Source organism: Pseudorasbora parva, chromosome 8, assembly GCF_024679245.1.
Source record: "Pseudorasbora parva isolate DD20220531a chromosome 8, ASM2467924v1, whole genome shotgun sequence".
Taxonomy (NCBI): Eukaryota; Metazoa; Chordata; class Actinopteri; order Cypriniformes; family Gobionidae; genus Pseudorasbora; species Pseudorasbora parva.
Window position 1 is genome coordinate 43,095,501 of NC_090179.1, and position 19,037 is coordinate 43,114,537.

Sequence of the window (19,037 nt, forward strand, 5' to 3'; positions counted from 1 at the left end):
TTTATGGCAGAAGGTCGGAGGAATTGAAAAATAAGTGACTGCATTTTGTTGAAAGATAATTTTGGAATAAGTGTCACAGAAGAATCATTGACGTTATGCTCAGGGTTGTGTATTAAAGTAATGGGGTTTATTTTTCTCCATCATGCCCTGATGGAGTTTGGGTTCCTCGCCACTGTCGCCTTTGGCTTGGCTTGCTCAGTTGGGGACACTAAAATTATGATCTAAGTTATGCAACTAAATATACAAATAACACTAATTAATTAGGTCCTGTTTAATTCTATAAACTATAATACTGATCTGACAACACTGTTGCTCTATGATAAATTAAAATAAGCTGATAACATCACTGTTTTATTTATTTATTTGTTTATTTGTCAGGGACAATGCAGTGCACATTATTACATACGTACAACCCCAAATCGAAAAAGTTGGGACAGTTTGGAAAACGCAAATAAAAAAAGAAAGTAGTGATTTCTAAATTTACTTTGACTTGTATTTCATTGCAGACAATATGAACACAAAATATTTCATGTTTTGTCGGGTCAACTTCATGTCATTTGTAAATATGCATCCTTTCCTGTCATTCAGACCTGCAACAGATAGGAAGAGATTTGGATATTTCACATTCAACAGTGCATAACATAATTACAAGATTCAAGGAATCTGGAGGAATTTCAGTGCGTAAAGGACAAGGCCGCAAGCCTAAGCTGAACAACCGTGATCTCCGATCCCTCAGGCGGCACTGCATCAAGAATCGTCATTCGCGATATAAGCGATATCACCACATGGGCTCAGGACTACTTTGGCAAACCTTTGTCAAGTACCACAATAGGTAGTTACATCCACAAATGCCAGTTAAAACTGTACTGTGCCAAAAGGAAGCCTTATGTTAACAGTGTCCAGAAGCGCCGTCGACTTCTCTGGGCTCGGAGACATCTGGGATGGACCATCACACAGTGGAAATGTGTACTGTGGTCAGATGAATCAGTATTTCAGGTATTTTTTGGGAGGAATGGACAGTTGGTTGATTGTTTGATTGATTGGCTGGTTGGTTGACTGATTGATTGATTGATTGGTTGGTTGGTTGGTTGGTTGGTTGTTTGGTTGATTGGTTGGTTGGTTGATTGATTGATTGATTGATTGATTGGTTGTTTGGTTGATTGTTTGGTTGATTGGTTGGTTGGTTGGTTGGTTGATTGATTGATTAATTGGTTTATTTTTTGTTTATTTGTTTGGTAGATTGATTGATTGATTGATTGATTGATTGATTGATTGATTTATTTATTGATTTATTGACTGATTGATTGGTTGGTTGGTTGATTGATTGGTTGATTGGTTGGTTGTTTGGTTGATTGATTGTTTGGTTGATTGGTTGGTTGGTTGGTTGATTGATTGATTGATTGATTGATTTATTGATTTATTGACTGATTGATTGGTTGGTTGGTTGATTGATTGGTTGGTTGGTTGATTGGTTGGTTGTTTGGTTGATTGATTGTTTGGTTGATTGGTTGGTTGGTTGGTTGATTGGTTGATTGATTGATTGATTGGTTTATTTTTTGTTTATTTGTTTGGTTGATTGATTGATTGATTGATTGATTGGTGTTTGTGGTGCTCCTCACCTGTTCTAGGATGTTCTGGAGTCGCTCTGCCTCGAGGTCAATGACGAACTTCTTCTCCTGCCGCCGGTCCAGATCTTCCAGCAGCCGTCGGTAACTCGCATCGTTGAAGTTTTCCACGCAGATGGCACTAACCTGCCAACCGTTCTGACCCGCCTTCTCCATTATGGCCTGCAGGATGGCGTATCCTAGCAACAACACCACAAAAAACACTCCATGTGAGTATAGTCTAATGCTACAGTAAATAATATGCAAATAATACGTAGATATCGGTTATATAGATTGAATGGAGCGCATATAAACACGTTTGCCGATGTCTCCTAGAAATATAGACTTTTAGGAAGAGATCTTGACAGAGTCTGCTATAAACGCAATAATTTCTTATCAAATTACTCCAAGAGCAAATGATCAGATAATGGTATTGTCAACAGTTTGTTGATACTTTAAAGCCTTACACGACCGGTCAAAAGTTTGGAATAATCGTGTTGTTTATTTGAAAGAAAGTCTCTTCTGCTGCATTTATTTGATCAAAAATACAGTAGAAATTCAGACATATTTTTATGATTTAGAACGTAATATTTGTTGACATGTCTTTGAATGTCTGGTGTCTGCCTTAGATTATTTATATATATATATATATATATATATATATATATATATATATATATATATATATATATATATATATATATATATATATATATATATATATATATATATATATATATATATATATATATATACACACACACACAGGTCCTTCTCAAAAAATTAGCATATTGTGACAAAGTTCATTATTTTCCATAATGTAATGATACAAATTTAACTTTCATATATTTTAGATTCATTGCACACCAACTGAAATATTGCAGGTCTTTTATTGTTTTAATACTGATGATTTTGGCAGACAGCTCATGAAAACCCAAAATCCCTGTGTCAAAAAATTAGCATATCATGAAAAGGTTCTCTAAACGAGCTATTAACCTAATCATCTGAATCAACTAATTAACTCTAAACACCTGCAAAAGATTCCTGAGGCTTTTAAAAACTCCCAGCCTGGTTCATTACTCAAAACCGCAATCATGGGTAAGACTGCAGACCTGACTGCTGTCCAGAAGGCCATCATTGACACCCTCAAGCGAGAAGGTAAGACACAGAAAGAAATATCTGAACGAATAGGCTGTTCCCAGAGTGCTGTATCAAGGCACCTCAGTGGGAAGTCTGTGGGAAGGAAAAAGTGTGGCAAAAAACGCTGCACAACGAGAAGAGGTGACCGGACCCTGAGAAAGATTGTGGAAAAGGACCGATTCCAGACCTTGGGGGACCTGCGGAAGCATTGGACTGAGTCTGGAGTAGAAACATCCAGAGCCGCCGTGCACAGGCGTGTGCAGGAAATGGGCTACAGGTGCCGCATTCCTCAGGTCAAGACACTTTTGGGCTACAGAGAAGCAGCACTGAACTGTTGCTCAATGGTCCAAAGTACTTTTTTCGGATGAAAGCAAATTTTGCATGTCATTCGGAAATCAAGGTGCCAGAGTCTGGAGGAAGACTGGGGAGAAGGAAATGCCAAAATGCCTGAAGTCCAGTGTCAAGTACCCACAGTCAGTGATGGTCTGGGGTGCCATGTCAGCTGCTGGTGTTGGTCCACTGTGTTTTATCAAGGGCAGGGTCAATGCAGCTCGCTATCAGGAGATTTTGGAGCACTTCATGCTTCCATCTGCTGAAAAGCTTTATGGAGATGAAGATTTGGTTTTTCAGCACGACCTGGCACCTGCTCACAGTGCCCAAACCGCTGGTAAATGGTTTACTGACCATGGTATTACTGTGCTCAATTGGCCTGCCAACTCTCCTGACCTGAACAGAGAATCTGTGGGATATTGTGAAGAGAAAGTTGAGAGACGCAAGACCCAACACTCTGGATGAGCTTAAGGCCGCTATCGAAGCATCCTGGGCCTCCATAACACCTCAGCAGTGCCACAGGCTGATCGCCTCCATGCCACGCCGCACTGAAGCAGTCATTTCTGCAAAAGGATTCCCCACCAAGTATTGAGTGCATAACTGAACATAATCATTTGAAGGTTGACTTTTTTTGTATTAAAAACACTTTTCTTTTATTGGTCGGATTAAATATGCAAATTTTTTGAGATAGGAATTTGGGGTTTTCATGAGCTGTATGCCAAAATCATCAGTATTAAAACAATAAAAGACCTGAAATATTTCAGTTTGTGTGCAATGAATCTAAAATATATGAAAGTTTAATTTTTATCATTACATTATGGACAATAATGAACTTTATCACAATATGCTAATTTTTTTAGAAGGACCTGTATTTTTGTGGAAACTGATATATTTTATATTTCAGGATTCTTTAATGAATATAATATTCTAAAGAACAGCATTTAAACATCATAAATATCCTTATCTTCACCTTTCCAGACTCTGTGTGTGTGTGTGTGTGTGTGTGTGTGTGTGTGTGTGTGTGTGTGTGTGTGTGTGTGTGTGTGTGTGTGTGTGTGTGTGTGTGTGTGTGTGTGTGTGTGTGTGTCTGTGTTTCTACAGGTGTGTGCGCTCTGGCTTCGTCTCCTGTCCAAATGTCCCGTGTGTGTTCTGCATCGGTGTGCCAGTTATGTCGGCCAAGAGCAACAGATGTCCTTTAAATTGGCCCTTAGTCGCACCGCGGGACTTTGGACATCAGGACAAATGCAGCGTCCAGGGTCAGTGTGCGTGTGTGTGTGTGTGTGTGTGTGTGTGTGTGTGCAGGTTCCTCTTTTCAGAACAACAGAGATAACACAAACCACAACACACAGACATACCACAGATGACCATGAGCTTGCTGTCTCTCTCTCACACACACTCAAGATAATAACGGAATAGCACCAGCTGTCCTGTGAGTAAACACAGACTGCCAACAGAGACCTGGAGAATCCTATGTACACAAACCCCAGTCTGTGTATGGACGGAAGGGACTGCTTTGCCTCTCACTCCCCATGTAAGCACAGGGCACTGACGTTTTCACTCGTATGTAGTGTATACTGTGCACAGTATGTGACTTTACACAGGCATGCATTGGCAAATATCGCTCATTGTCTCCTAACAAGGCCACATTAAATGTGCACTATGTAGTATTTTTTCAGTAAAATATCCAAAAACCACTAGGCCGGTGTTATATATTTTGTTCAGTTGAGTACCTACAATATCCCAAATGTTTCCAACTATTTGTAAATTGTGAGAAAATTGCTATTTTAACCACTGACCGGGACGTGTCAGCATAGCGTCTGAGGGAGTCGCCTGTCAATCACGTCATATCTGCGCTACCCTCGGTTTCGGGTTTTATTTGGCAGGAGCGCTTTACTCTTAGCAGTGTGAACAAGTGAACGCACAGAGGAACATCATTTTAAACACTCTTAAATGTATCTAATATGATAAACAGAGCTGCTTTACCTCATAATCATAACCGGAAGAGCGGATCAGTGCAGGTGCCCGGCGACTGTGTCCCGTCCTGTCATAATAAAAGTCCCGGTACTCGCGAGCTGTGTGTTTGTTTAACAATCGCTCCAGCGGCCGTGCTCAGCTCCTCAACACTCGGTCCTGCTCTGCTTCACTACAGTAACGTTAATAACCGCATCCATCAACATGATTTCTGCCCGAGTCCTATTTTCCACCGGCTGTGAGGTGAAGACCACATGTCCCAAGATGCTGCGCTCACACTTTGCGTCATCAAACTACGCATTTGTTTAGAATAGGCGCCCTCCAGTGGACGGAAAGTTGCATAGTGCACCTTTAACATCTGGGTAGATTAGATGGTCACCAAACAAACAGTTCTCAAAATCAGCAGGAATAAAGATCTGAGCGTTTCCGTTTATGCCTGGTATTAAGATTTGTAATACCTGCCGTTTTTTTCAATCGGATCACAAGTGGACAAGGGTGTACACACTCCTGTTTACACCTGGTGTTTAATCCGTCTCTTTTGTCCATTTTCAACCACTTCTGTCCTGATTTCTTGAAGGGGAGCGTCTATAGGCGGGTAAATGTATGTTTTTTTTCTGATCTTTTGATCTAATGGATGAAATAAGCTCACGCGATTTACAATTATCAATTTACAATTTATTTACGGAGACGACGGAAAAACACACGGAGAGCATCAGCTTTAGTTTCGGCCCTGACAGACGCGAGACGAGCCAAACGCTGTGAGTGTGTGTTAGAAAAATCAGGAATGATGAGAGAACATTGTGCTTGGGATGTTTTTTCATCTTCAAACCAAACTTCGGTCTAGCACACTTCCCATAATGTTCACGCGTTAGGTCAGTAGATGGCCTCTTCTGGCTTTTGATCTACAGCTACTATGAAAGCAATCCGGTCAAATGTGTTTTAATTACTTCTGGAAGTGGACAAGCTCAAAATGTTATAGACCCCGTTTACACCTGTATTTAACATCGTCCACTTGTGATCTGATCGACCGAAACGCGTCGGTATACCAGCTGTAAACACAGACCTAGTCAAGGGTATTATTCAAAGACAGATGACTCCTGTTTAATTCTGTCTAACACACCAGAGTCCTGCAACGGGTCGGGTACCCGCGGGTATCCGCGGGTACCCGCATAAAAGTGGCTAAAACGGGTGGATTATGACATTTATAAAATTCACGGGCGGGGATGCGGGCGGATAATTAACTCTGTGCGGGCGGGTAGTAGCGCGGATGGGCGGATGAAAAATATGTGCAATATTTCTGTGGCAAAGTGAACGCGAGAGCGAGAGAGAGAGAGAGAGACCAGGGCGTGATTGTGAATGAGCGTCACCTGCGAGCCACACCGGTCTCGAGTTCTCTGAGGGAGCTCGGAAGCATATAAGGACGAGAGATCACCAGACCTGGATTTGACGTTGAGTTGTGTTTATGTTTTATTATGCGTGTGCGCATGGGAGATGTCCATGAAGGGCTACTCACGTTACTTTCGTTTTGTTTGGTTAAAGTCTTTTAAATGTTCGCTGGTTCCCGCCTCCTTCTTCCCCCATCCAACATACTGTAGGCTATTACAATTTCTATGTCCAAATTACCATTACACATACACGCAACATGATATACCATTTGACCCATCACGTCACCACCACTGCGACATTGAGACTTTAGTTGATGCCTCTCGTAGCGCAGAAGGAGCGAGCGTTGCAGGAGTAGCAATGGATGAAGTAAAAGTAAAGCTGGTGAGTGGAGTAGCTATATGAAATTGTTGACAATGAGTCTTTAAAGGGACTTTTGCCTGTTTCATTAGCCCATTCATGACGCTGTTGATGTTGAGAGAGGTGTAGGATAAAAAAATAAAGCATTTTAATTTGAATGTTTTAGCGTGTGTGATTTATCGCGGGCACGGGTCGGGTAACGGGCCAAATATTAACGGGTCTGGGCGGGTACGGATTTAATTTTGAAATTTTCACGGGTCACGGGTCGGATCTGGTGCTAAACCTTGCGGGTACGGGCGGGGGCGGGTCTCCAAAAATGGACCCGTGCAGGACTCTGTAACACACTATTATTTATTTCATTATTTTTTTATTTAACACTTTACTCAATGCCTTTAAATATAATACATTATACAAGTATTTTTATGCAATAATTTCGCCTTTTAATGCACTTTATATTGCATTATCATCTCATGAATAACTGTAACCACAGTTATAATACTTATCTTTTCATTGAACACACCGTTAGAAAGTATAATGCATTAAAACCCATGACAAACAACCAATTCAGATATAATTTGCAAAGATAAAATATCTTAACTTTGTAAACATTTTTTTTTAAAAGTATAATGCATTATTATGTACATTATGAATACCTTTATAGTGCAGTGTACATGATTGCTTGAAGTGTTACCATTTATTTTTTGTCAAAGAGAGCCACTCACAGATTTAAACATGGATGTACAATCAAACTAAAAATATAACGGATATAACACCAGATATACAGAAACTAGTGGGTGCTGCACACTATAATTCCCACAAAATCTGCATTCAGTGGACTACCAGTAAAATTAATTGGTTATTTTTAGGTTAAAAATGATTCCGACACTCAGTTTTGCTGAAGTGTTTTTTCTTTAATTGCTAATGCAACTTTTGACACCACAGACTGAACAAAATGAAGCATTGCTTTGTCATTGGTTGAGCTAAATCTGCATTATCTAATTGTGTAGTTAAATTTAATAGCTGATTGGTTGATTGTAATCCATTGCACACCTTTCTATCAAGATGAATTTGTTCTGACACAGTTCAACTCTGCATTCTTGTCATATTTTATTACCATTTTCTAAACTATAGTGAATAAACTGTGGTAATGTGAGAAAATGTGGAAGGCGTCTGAATAGATTTTGGTTTGACTGTAGGCATGTGGTGTACATATTGTTGGAAGCGTTTGGCATTTCACTCAGTGTAAAGTCAGTGTTCATAAAGGAAGGCAGTTGTGAGAAAGTGTCAAACCCATCGGCTCGCGCAGAACCAATCGCTAACATGTCCATTCCAGATGGCCAGATGGTCAGTTTCTCGGCTGAAGTGAGGGTGCCAGAAGCGATGGCTTTGTCAGTTACTCTGAGCCTCTAGTGGAGATGTTAGCTGAACTGTAAGGCATTAACATTTGCAAGCCGAGTGGATTCCAGCACTGCTCTAATGGCACGGGCAAGTAAATAACGCAGATTATTGTGTATTAAAGAAAATCCACTAGCCTACACGTGGCTTTAGTGATCCGTAGTGACCTAGGAAAATAGCACACTTCTAAGAGTTATTCAAAACCGATGCACTTCTGAATTACCAACGATGAAGAAATATGTATTTTTGGGATTTAGGACAGAGTCTATATTTTCTTGATTTGGTAATTCAGTGCAACTGAACAAGTTTGCTTAATATTATGAGAACTCGTAGGGAAAAACTAGTTCTAGACTTGGTATAGTTTTACCATGTTTTTAGCTTTAAGTCATTTAAAGATACAGAGCAGAACTGCTGTGTGTTTCAGAGCAACGCATAGGATGTTTTGTTTCTAAAGTAATCTTATAACAAAGGATATATCATCAATGATTCAGTGATCCATTCATAAAGTCACGTGTAAAAAAGTATTGGGACGCCCCTCCAAATCACTGAATTCAGATGTTCAGTCCCTTCATGGTCACAAGTGTATAAATCAAGCACTAGGCCTGCAGACGCTTCTAAACACATTAGTGAAAGAATGGGTTGCTCTCGGGAGCTCAGAGAACTCAAGCGTGGGGCCGTGATAGGTTGCCACCTGTGCAATAAGTCCATTCCTGACATTTCCTCACTACTAAATATTCCACGCTCAACTGTTAGTGGGATTATAACAAAGTGGAAGCGATTGGGAACAACAGCAACTCAGCCACGAAGTGATAGGCCACGTAAAATCACAGAGCGGGGTCAGCGCATGCTGAGGGTCACAGTGCGCAGAAGTCACCAACTTTCTGCAGAGTCAATCGCTCCAGACCTCCAAACTTCTGTGTCCTTCAGATGAGCTCAAGATCAGTGTGTAGAGAGCTTCATGGGATGGGTTTCCATGACCGAGCAGCTCATCCAAGCCTTACATCACCAAGAGCAATGCAAAGCGTGGGATGCAGTGGAGTAAAGCAGCCGCCACTGGACTTTAGAGCAGAGACGTGTTCTCTGGAGCGACCAATCACGCTTCAGTCTGACAATCCCATGGACAAGTCTGGGTTTGGCGGTTGCTAGGAGAACGGGACTTGTCTGACTGCATTGTGCCAAGTGTAAAGTTTGGTGCAAGGGGGATTATGATGTGGGGTTGTTTTTCAGGGGTTGGGCTTGGCCTCTTAGTTCCAGTGAAAGGAACTCTTAACGCTTCCCCACACCAAGACATTTCGGACAATTTCATGCTCCCAAATTTGTGGGAACAGTTTGGGGACGGCCCCTTCCTGTCCCTACATGACTGCGCTCCAGTGCACAAAGCGTCGGTCCATAAAGACATGGATGAGGAGCTTGGTGTGGAGGAACTTGACTGGCCTGCACAGAGTCCTGAGCTCCACCTGATAGAACAGCTTTGGGATGAATTAGAGCGGAGACTGAGAGCCAGGCCTTCTCGTCCAACATCAGTGCCTGACCTCACAAATGAGCTTCTAGAAGAATGGGCAAAAATCCCCATAAACACACTCCTAAACCTTGAGGAAAGCCTTCCCAGAAGAGCTTAAGCTGTTAGAGCTGTAAAGGCTGGGCCGACTCCATATTAAACCCTACGGATTAAGAATGGGGTGGCATTAAAGTTCATGTGCATGTAAAGGCAGGCTTCCCAAAACTATTGCCAATATACACTCCTGAACAAATTCTTAAGACCAGGGGATGCATTGCAAGTTTTACACATTTCACACTTGTGGATCATTACCGGGTTGTAAGTGCTGATTCAAAATGCCAAAAGAAGAAACAGGAGCGAGAGACAAAAAATAGAGAGTAGGCAATTTATTGAAAACTGCATTTAAACTCAAACAGGCCGTTCATCAGCCGATCAAAAGTTTAAGACCATAGCCCAAAAATAAACGCACAACAGAACAATTTTTTTTTAAAAGGACTCAGTAGTGAGTAGCCCCACCGTTCTTGTTGATCACTTCAAACATTCGTTTCGGCATGCTTGATGCGACTGTTTCCAGGAGGCTGGTGCGAACGTTGCTCCATGTGGTGAAGATGGCTTCACGAAAGGGCATCCACGGTCTGGAACTGACGTCTGTTTTTTGCAAACTTTGCCGTCCATCCCCAAATGTTCTCAATGAGATTTAGATCAGGGGGACACAGGATGGTCCAAAAGAGCAACGTTATTCTCCTGGAAGAAGTCCTTCGTCAGGCGGGCTTTGTGAATTGCAGCGTTGTCCTGTTGAAAGACCCAGTCATTACCGCACAGACATGGCCCTCAGTCAAGAGGGATGCCCGCTGCAACAGATCCACATAGCCAGTCGCCGTTTGACGCCCCTGCACACCCTGAATCTCCATTTTCCCATTGAAGGAAAAAGCACCCCAGATCATAATGGAGCCTCCTCCACTGTGCCGCGTAGAAAACATCTCAGGTGGGATCTCCTTGTCATGCCAGTAACGTTGGAAGCCATCAGGACCATCCAGGTTAAAAAATTCTCATCAGGGAATAAAACTTTCTTCCACCTTTCAATGTCCCATGTTTGTGTCGTGGGAGGAGACGTGGCCTTTGAAGACGTTTTTTGTTCTTGAAGCCCTTCTCTAGCAGATGATGTCTTATGGTTATTGGGCTACAGTCAGCATCAGTAAGGGCCTTAATTTGGGTTGAGGATCGACCTGTGTCTTCACGGACAACCCGTCGGATCCTGCGGCTCAGTGCAGGTGAAATCTTTTTGGGTCTACCACTTGACTTTTTTTGTCCCATAACTCTCAGGATTTTTAACGAAATGTAAAATGACTGTCTTATGCCTGGTTCAGACTACAAGATATTTTTGTCTGTTATGATAGTCACTGTGTCAGATTACATGATTTTTACTCCTAAAATCTTGTCGTGTCCTGGACTAGAAACATGTCAGACTACACTCTGCTACTCGACCAATCATCGCTTGTTGTCATGACGTGTGCGATGTCATTGACTTTAAGAAGCAAGAGCGTAAACAAACGATGTCTGAAGCAGCGTGTTTTGGCTGTTTTATGTTAAGAAAAGCGCAAAAATAGAAAGAAAACCCAACAAAGAACATGTTCCTGGCTTGCTGGAAGAGGACATTATGGGCTGTCAATCCTGCAAAGAGAACTTGAGGTAAAATATTGTTCGTTTTATATTAAATATTTAGTTATTAGCCAGTAGTAAAAGCTTGCCACCACAACGTATTTGTAAAACATCTTTAAAGCTTCCATTCCAGTAATGTTACTCACCGGGTTCCTGAAGGGCTTCCGCTATCGTTCGCCAGCATTTTTCTTATTTGGTTGTGGTAGTCCGTCGATGACACATCGTACAGACAGGAGTACTATTGCCACAACTCCACAAACCTTTCCTCCGTTTTATAATTCCACCTAAAGTTAGCCGCTCCGTCATCTCTCATGCGTTTCGCCGTGTTTGAAAGCTGTGTACGAAAACTGTCTGTGCTCCGGTTGGTCAGCGTCACACGTGACAGAACCCGTCGTGAAGGACCACAACATTTTTTTAACATTCTAGTCTTTCTGTCATGACGTCGTGAACTATCGCAGACGCGGATTCGGTTGTCGTATACTATGACACACTATACAAGATGAAAATCAATTCTTGCGTCCCGGCGTCCATTATTGTTTACGAATCCCTACAACACCTTACGTCAAACAGATCGTACCAAATTCTGGGGTAATATCGCGTAGTCTGAACCAGGCATTACTGCATCCAACCAATGCCGATGGCGCTTCGCGAGAGGCCTCGCTTGTGCAGCTCAACAATCATGACACGTTCAAAGAGAGAGAGCCTTTTTTCCATCAGGAGATCTTTACAGAAAGACTGCTTTAAGAACAATGATATGAAAGCCATATTTTTGTGCTTTTTATGGCTATGGTTTTAAACTTTTGATCAGCTGATGAGCAGCCTGTTTGAGTTTAAATGCAGTTTTCAATAAATTGCCTACTCTCTATTTTTTGTCTCTCGCTCCTGTTTCTTCTTTTGGCGTTTTGAAGCAGCACTTACAACCCGGTTATGATCCTCTAGTGCAAAATGTGTAAAACTTGCAATGCATCCCCTGGTCTTAAGATTTTGTTCAGGAGTGTAGTCTATAAAGTATAATTTCATTTTAAATGTCTTTTTTCTTCGTATTAATCAAATGAGTAGTTTTCTTTTTTCCACAGCCAGACTGACTCCATTTCACCGCTGCCAGTGATGCTAACATCTGCAGACAAGCTGGACGTTCCCCTGTGATTAGCCGTTTCACATGTGTGCAAGAGAGCGATCAGAGACCTTTTAAGCAGACAGGTCTGGGGATATTTCCGCAATGCAGATCTGCCAACGGACGTGTGAGGTCAACGCAAGTGTCTCCGAGCCAGATAAACCTCCGGGAATCAACAAAAACAGGCAAAATGGACTGGAAAAACATGCTGCATTGTCCCTCGAATCAATGGCAAATCAGACTAGTGATCAAATTAAAACCTCAGCACTTATTAATGGAGACAGGAGATGAAGAGAATCAAGATGAGGGAAGAAAATGGATGCAAGTAGATCCATTAGCTTCTCTTTCTCGCCTTTAAGCAGGAGATCACGGATGACTGAATGATTGGCTTGCGGCCCGCGTCGCTCTGGGCTCAGGGATGAGCAGTTAACGCTCCACTGACCTCCACGCCAGCGGACCGACAGCAGGCAGGAGATCTCGTGTGTTCAGTGGCCGAACGCTGGGCTTAAAATGGGCTGAATAAGAGCCAACTGCAGCCTGGCAAACATTATCAAGAAATTCTCCTTTTCTGAAAGGCGGGCTGCCTGACACACACAGACAGGTCTTGCCTCACTCCAGGACTCCCATGATGCCAGACGAGAGAATTAGACAGCAGCTGTGACTCCAACACGGACGCCAAGATACAATTGTGTGTGCGCTCTTAAAAATACAGGTTTCAAAACACACACAGAAGAACCATTTTTGGTTCCTCAAAGAACCTTTCCGTGAACATTCTAAAATAACCCATTTTTCTTTGTTTGATGAACATTTAAAAACTCTAAACAACCTTTTTGTGGAATGGATGTTAAAGTTCTTCATGGAACCATCAATCCCGATAAAAAACTTCATTTTGTGTATTTGTGTGTCGCTTGAATCATTTGTTTATATGTTTATCAGTCAGACTTTTATAGATTTAAGTTTTCGACAAGGAAAATCTAGTGTTGCTCCCAAAAATATCTAAAAGAAACATTTAACTAATTTATAGTCAATAATTCATTGGTGATGAATCAGAATAGTGCGCCTGATGTGACATCCAGGGAGTAACGAAATACAATTTCATTACAGTTCGATTTTAAATGGGTGGTAATCAAATTACAGTTACACCCAAAAAGTATTTTATATTACCAAAGTGATTACTTTGAATTTTAATTAAATTATTTCATTTAAACATGAATGTAAACTGTACCAGGCCATTAATGTAAGCAGCAATTGGTGATTCTCTGACTCTGACAGTCTGCAGAAGCATCCTAAGATACAGTTCAGTTCATAAGATTCATACCCCTTGCAGATTATAATTTTTTTTAAATAATTTTAACAAAATAAAGCTAAATAAAAATTGCATGTTACTTTTATTTAGTACTGTCCTGAATAAGATATTTCACGTAATAGATGTTTACATGTACTCTACAAGACAAAGTGACTGAATTTACACAAATTGTCACATTCTTAGCCTCCCTGGGAAAGTCTATGCCAGGGTACTGGAGAGGAGAATTCGGCCGATAGTGGAACCTCGGATTCAGGAGGAGCAGTGTGGTTTTTGTCCCGGTCGTGGAACACTGGACCAGCTCTATATCCTTCACAGGGTGCTGGAGGAGTTCATGGGAGTTTGCCCAACCAGTCCACATGTGCTTTGTGGATTTCGGAGAAGGCATTCGACTGTGTTCCTCGTGGCACCCTGTGGAGGGTGCTCTGGGAGTATGGGGTCCGGGGCCCCTTACTTAGGGCTGTACGGTCCCTTTACGACCAGAGCAGGAGCTTGGTTCGCATTGCCGTCAGTAAGTCAAATTTGTTGCTGGTGCATGTTGGTCTCCGGCAGGGCTGCCCTTTGTCACCGGTTCTGTTCATAATTTTTATGGACAGAATTTCTAGATGCAGCCAAGGGCCGGAGAGTGTCCGGTTTGGGGACTACGCGATTTCGTCAATGCTCTTTGCAGATGATGTTGTCGTGTTGGCAACCTCAGACCAGGACCCTCAGCATGCACTGGGACGGTTTGCAGCCGAGTGTGAAGCGGCTGGGATGAGAATCAGCACCTCCAAGTCCGAGGCCATGGTTTTCAGGCGGAAAAGGGTAGCTTGCTCACTTCAGGTTGGTGGAGAGTTCTTGCCTCAAGTGAAGGAGTTTAAGTATCTTAAGGGTCTTGTTCACAAGTGAGAGAAGGATGGAACGGGAGATTGACAGACGGATCGGTGCAGCATCTGCAGTAATGCCGGCGATGTACCGATCTGTCGTGGTGAAGAAGGAGCTGAGCCATAAGGCGAAGCTCTTGATTTACCGGTCAATCTACGTCCCTACTCTCACCTATGGTCATGAGCTGTGGGTCATGACCGAAAGGACAAGATCCCGGATACAGGCGGCTGAAACGAGCTTTCTCCGCAGGGTGGCCGGGCGCTCCCTTAGAGATAGGGTGAGAAGCTCGGTCACTCGGGAGGAGCTCAGAGTAGAGCCGTTGCTCCTTCACATCGAGAGGAGCCAGCTGAGGTGGCTCGGGCATCTATTTCGGATGCCTCCTGGACGCCTTCCCAGGGAGGTGTTCCGGGCACATCCCACCGGGAGGAGGCCCCGGGGAAGACCCAGGACACGCTGGAGGGAGTATGTCTCCCGGCTGGCCTGGGAACGCATCGGCATACCCCCGGAGGAGCTGGAGGAAGTGGCCAGAGAGAAGGAAGTCTGGGCGTCTCTGCTTAGAGTGTTGCCCCCGCGACCCGGCCCCGGATAAGCGGAAGATGATGGATGGATGGATGGATGGATGGATGGATGGATGGATGGATGGTCACATTCAAAAGTTTACCTGGTCGTTACCTGGGTGATCATGATGAATTGTAATTCGCACAATGGTTTTATTTTTTGATCAGCTGTGTGTGTGATGAGTGCTTTCACAATGAACGCAAATGTGCTGCGGCGGAAAAACGACATGTATAAAAATAATCGTCCACCCCTAGTTCAGGTTTCTTTGTTTATGTTCTTGATGTTCAGTTTTAGGTTGATATAACTATATATAACCAAGTCAAGCAAAGAGTTTGTATTATGAAAGTATGTGAAACACATAAATGGTCTTATTCTCAGATTTTAAATATTTAAAAAATATATATAATTTAAATAGATTTCACACTCTAATAGCAATATCGTATCGCATATCGAATATCGCATTATTTAAAGGAACAGTTAATCCTGAAATGGCCCTGATATGTCACTAGACATTAAGAAATCATGTTAATTTCAAATACTTATATCACTGACAACAGTAGTCCGGCCAGGATATTGTCATTTAAAAGTTGCTGTTGCAGCTCAACTGATGTTGATGTTGACCAGCTATCGACCAATCACGAAGTCAGTAGTGTTTGGGCATCCGGGTTGCCAGATCTGCTCTAGTTACCTCCGCTGTAGATCTACAAACGTTCCTGCTGATCCTGCAGCCAATCTGGCAACCTCGAGTCAGGGGGAGGGGGATACACCGCTCTACAGTCATTTGAAAGTGATTGCAGTACCAGTTTTGGCCACAGTCTTACATACACTTCCTTTAACAAGGTGTTGTGTATGGCATTTTCTTTAATATCGCAAAGCCCTACTTACCTCTGTCCGTGTCGTACAGGAATACGAATCGGTTCCAGTCGTAATGGTCGAGAAGGCTCATTAGGGCGCCCCGGATGGACGGACGCAGCTGCAGCACGAACTGAGTCTCGCCCTCCGCCGGGAAACTGGGCGTCACCAGAGAGATGTGCAGCGCACTGCAGAACGACGTCAACGTGTGGACCGAGCGCTTGTCGTACAGGCCGAATATCGCGAAGACTCCTCGGGAATACTGCGAACAAACTGCCGAGAGAGAGAGAGAGAGAGAGAGAGAGAGAGAGAGAGAGAGAGAGAGAGAGAGAGAGAGAGAGAGAGAGAGAGAGAGAGAGAGAGAGAGAGAGAGAGAGAGAGAGAGAGAGAGACAGAGAGAGAGAGAGAGAGAGAGAGAGAGAGAGAGAGAGAGAGAGAGAGAGAGAGAGACGTACTGTAAGTGCACAGAGAACACGCCACACGGTAAAGAACAGGAAGAAAAGGCAAACAAAACACATACAGTATATACAGGGTTTGAAATTAACTTATTCACTCACCTGCTCAACCTATACTAGCCAAATCAAAATGATCAGAAATAAACCAGATTAATAAAGTCACTGCTTAGATTTAAATATGTTGTATTAAATATTGATTCTGAATCATTGAATAGCTTTCAGTTTTACTACAGCAACATCATTGTTTGTATATATATATATATATATATATATATATATATATATATATATATATATATTAGTGCTGTCAAATCGATATACTATCGACATAATATATGTGTGTGTACTGTGTATAATTATTATTAATATACACACATATACACCGATTAGGCATAACATTATGACCTAATATTGTGTCGGTCTTGTGCTGCAAAAACAGCCCTGACCCATCATGAAATCCACTAGACCCCTGAAGGTGTACTGTGGTATCTGGCACCAAGATGTTAGCAGCAGATCCTTTAAGTCCTGTAAGTTGTGAGGTGGGGCCTCCATGGATCAGACTTGTTTGTTTGGCACATCCCACAGATGCTCGATTGGATTGAGATCTGGGGAATTTGGAGGCCGATTTAACGCCTCAAACTCGTTGTTGTGCTCCTCAAACCATTCCTGAAGCATTTGTGCTTTGTGTCAGGAGCATTATCCTGCTGGAAGAGCCACAGCCGCCAGAATACCATTTCCATGAAAGGCTGAACATGGTCTGCAACAATGCTTAGGTAGCTAGTACGCAACAAACTGAGCTGCTCTGTGTATTCTGACAGCTTTCTATCAGAACCAGCATTAACTTCTGGAGCAGTTTGAGCTCCAGTAGCTCGTCTGTTTGATCGGACCACACGGGCCAGCCTTCGCTCCCCACGTGCATCACTGAGCCTTGGCCGCCCATGACCCTGTGGCCGGTTCTCCACTGTTCCTTCCTTGGAGCACTTTTGATAGATACTGACCACTGCAGACCGGGAACAGCCCACAAGAGCTGCAGTTTTGGAGATGCTCTGACCCAGTCGTCTAGCCGTCACAATCTCGCTCAAATCCTTACGCTTGCCCATTTTTCCTGCTTCTAACACATCAACTTTGAGGACAAAATGTTCACTTGCTGCCTAATATATCCCACCCACTAACAGGAGCCGTGATGAAGAGATCAGTGTTATTGACTTCACCTGTCAGTGGTCATAATGTTATGCCTGATCTGTGTGTGTGTGTGTGTGTGTGTGTGTGTGTGTGTGTGTGTGTGTGTGTATGTATATTATGTGCTACAATAAGCTAAAATAGCAATAATTATCTTCACACAAAATATATTTTCTTTTTTTCTTTGAGGTGAAACGTGACAGGTTTCGTAAGATTTAAGTTCAATAATAAACACATTTTCCCGTGTTTTTCTGAGTGAGAGTGAAAGAGAGACTCCTGTAGTCAGTGTTTAATCTTCAAAGGAGTCAAACACACACGAACACACACAGGCGCACATACACATACACAGACGCACTCACACACACACACACACAAACAGTTTGTCTGTCGGTTCTTTGATGTAAGTTTATAACGTTGCCTTTCTGTGGCTTTCTATGAATGACACACTCTGGTGTTTCTCTGCAGGATCAAACAGACGTTCCTGCTCTCCTCTTTTATATGTCACTCAGCTGTTTCTATCATAACAGTCTTTCTCTGAAAACCCAATTTCATTTCTCTAAAGCATTTGTCCGTGCGTTTGTAAAATGTTGATCAAAAGATGAACATCTATGTGAAAAAAGCGTCCGTCCCTCTGTCTGTCATACAGAACCTGTTGACAGGATGGCAGTAGCAATGATTAAAAATAATATTAATTTCTCCATCATAAAGTACAATCTGATTCATCGACAGACCGATTAATAGAAGGATGAACGTCTGTCCAGTTATTTTTAGACAGGATGCCACTCTCGACTCACATCAGCACCGACGGTCACCATGGAGATACAGGCGACAGTTTGTAAAAGTGCTGAGATGATCAGGATGGATGGATTATAGAGGAAGGTGTGAAGGAAAATGTATATTTTATTGATGCAATGTTAACTGAGTATAAAGTCTTACATTGCCTTATCAGAGTGAAAACAGTTTGTATGAAGTTGTTTTTAAAAAAGATCATTTTCGTTTACACTGTTATTTATTTCGATGTTGCAGATAAAACGAAGATTTTAGTAGTACATTTCACATTTAAAGGTGCAGTGTGTAGTATGTATGATGATCTATTGACAAAAATGCAATATAATATACATAACTATGTTTTCAGTGGTGTATAAAGACCTTTTATAATAAACCGTTTTATTATCTTAGAATGAGCCATTTCTATCTTCATGCACTTACAGTGAAATCGCCATTTTGCGCTGCCATGTTTCCACAGTGGCCCTAAATGGACAAACTGCTCTACAGAGCGCTAGCTACTTCCTGCTGTCTCAGACGACGACATCTTTGTCCTATGTCGGCCACCGTAGCTTCTCTATGTGCTTTGAAAGGGAGGGGTGAGCGT

General features: G+C 42.4%; 1 protein-coding gene and 1 long non-coding RNA gene across 11 annotated transcripts in view; one reads left to right on the plus strand and one right to left on the minus strand.

Moving 5' to 3' along the window:
• Positions 1 to 16,223, plus strand: part of LOC137084855 (uncharacterized) — a 31,297-nt gene extending 15,074 nt beyond the window's left edge. The window contains exons 3-6 of one of the 4 annotated variants that reach the window (XR_010906812.1): positions 589 to 996; positions 1,629 to 1,834; positions 4,176 to 4,330; positions 16,084 to 16,223. This is a non-coding gene — a long non-coding RNA (uncharacterized lncRNA). Of the gene's footprint in view, positions 1 to 588; positions 997 to 1,628; positions 1,835 to 4,175; positions 4,331 to 12,399; positions 13,324 to 16,083 lie in introns of those variants that run through there. The other 3 variants (XR_010906811.1, XR_010906813.1, XR_010906814.1) reach the window with 3 other exon arrangements.
• gria4a (glutamate receptor, ionotropic, AMPA 4a) overlaps positions 1 to 19,037 on the minus strand; it is a 189,378-nt gene that overhangs the window by 134,371 nt on the left and 35,970 nt on the right. For all 7 annotated transcript variants that reach the window (XR_010906810.1, XM_067451357.1, XM_067451356.1 and 4 more), the window contains 2 exons: positions 16,065 to 16,304; positions 1,620 to 1,804 (listed from right to left, as the gene is read on the minus strand). Coding sequence is in view for 6 of the 7 variants with exons in the window: in XM_067451357.1 (XP_067307458.1) it covers positions 1,620 to 1,804; positions 16,065 to 16,304 (425 nt within the window). In the remaining variant the exon portion in view is untranslated. The remainder of the gene's footprint in view (positions 1 to 1,619; positions 1,805 to 16,064; positions 16,305 to 19,037) is intronic.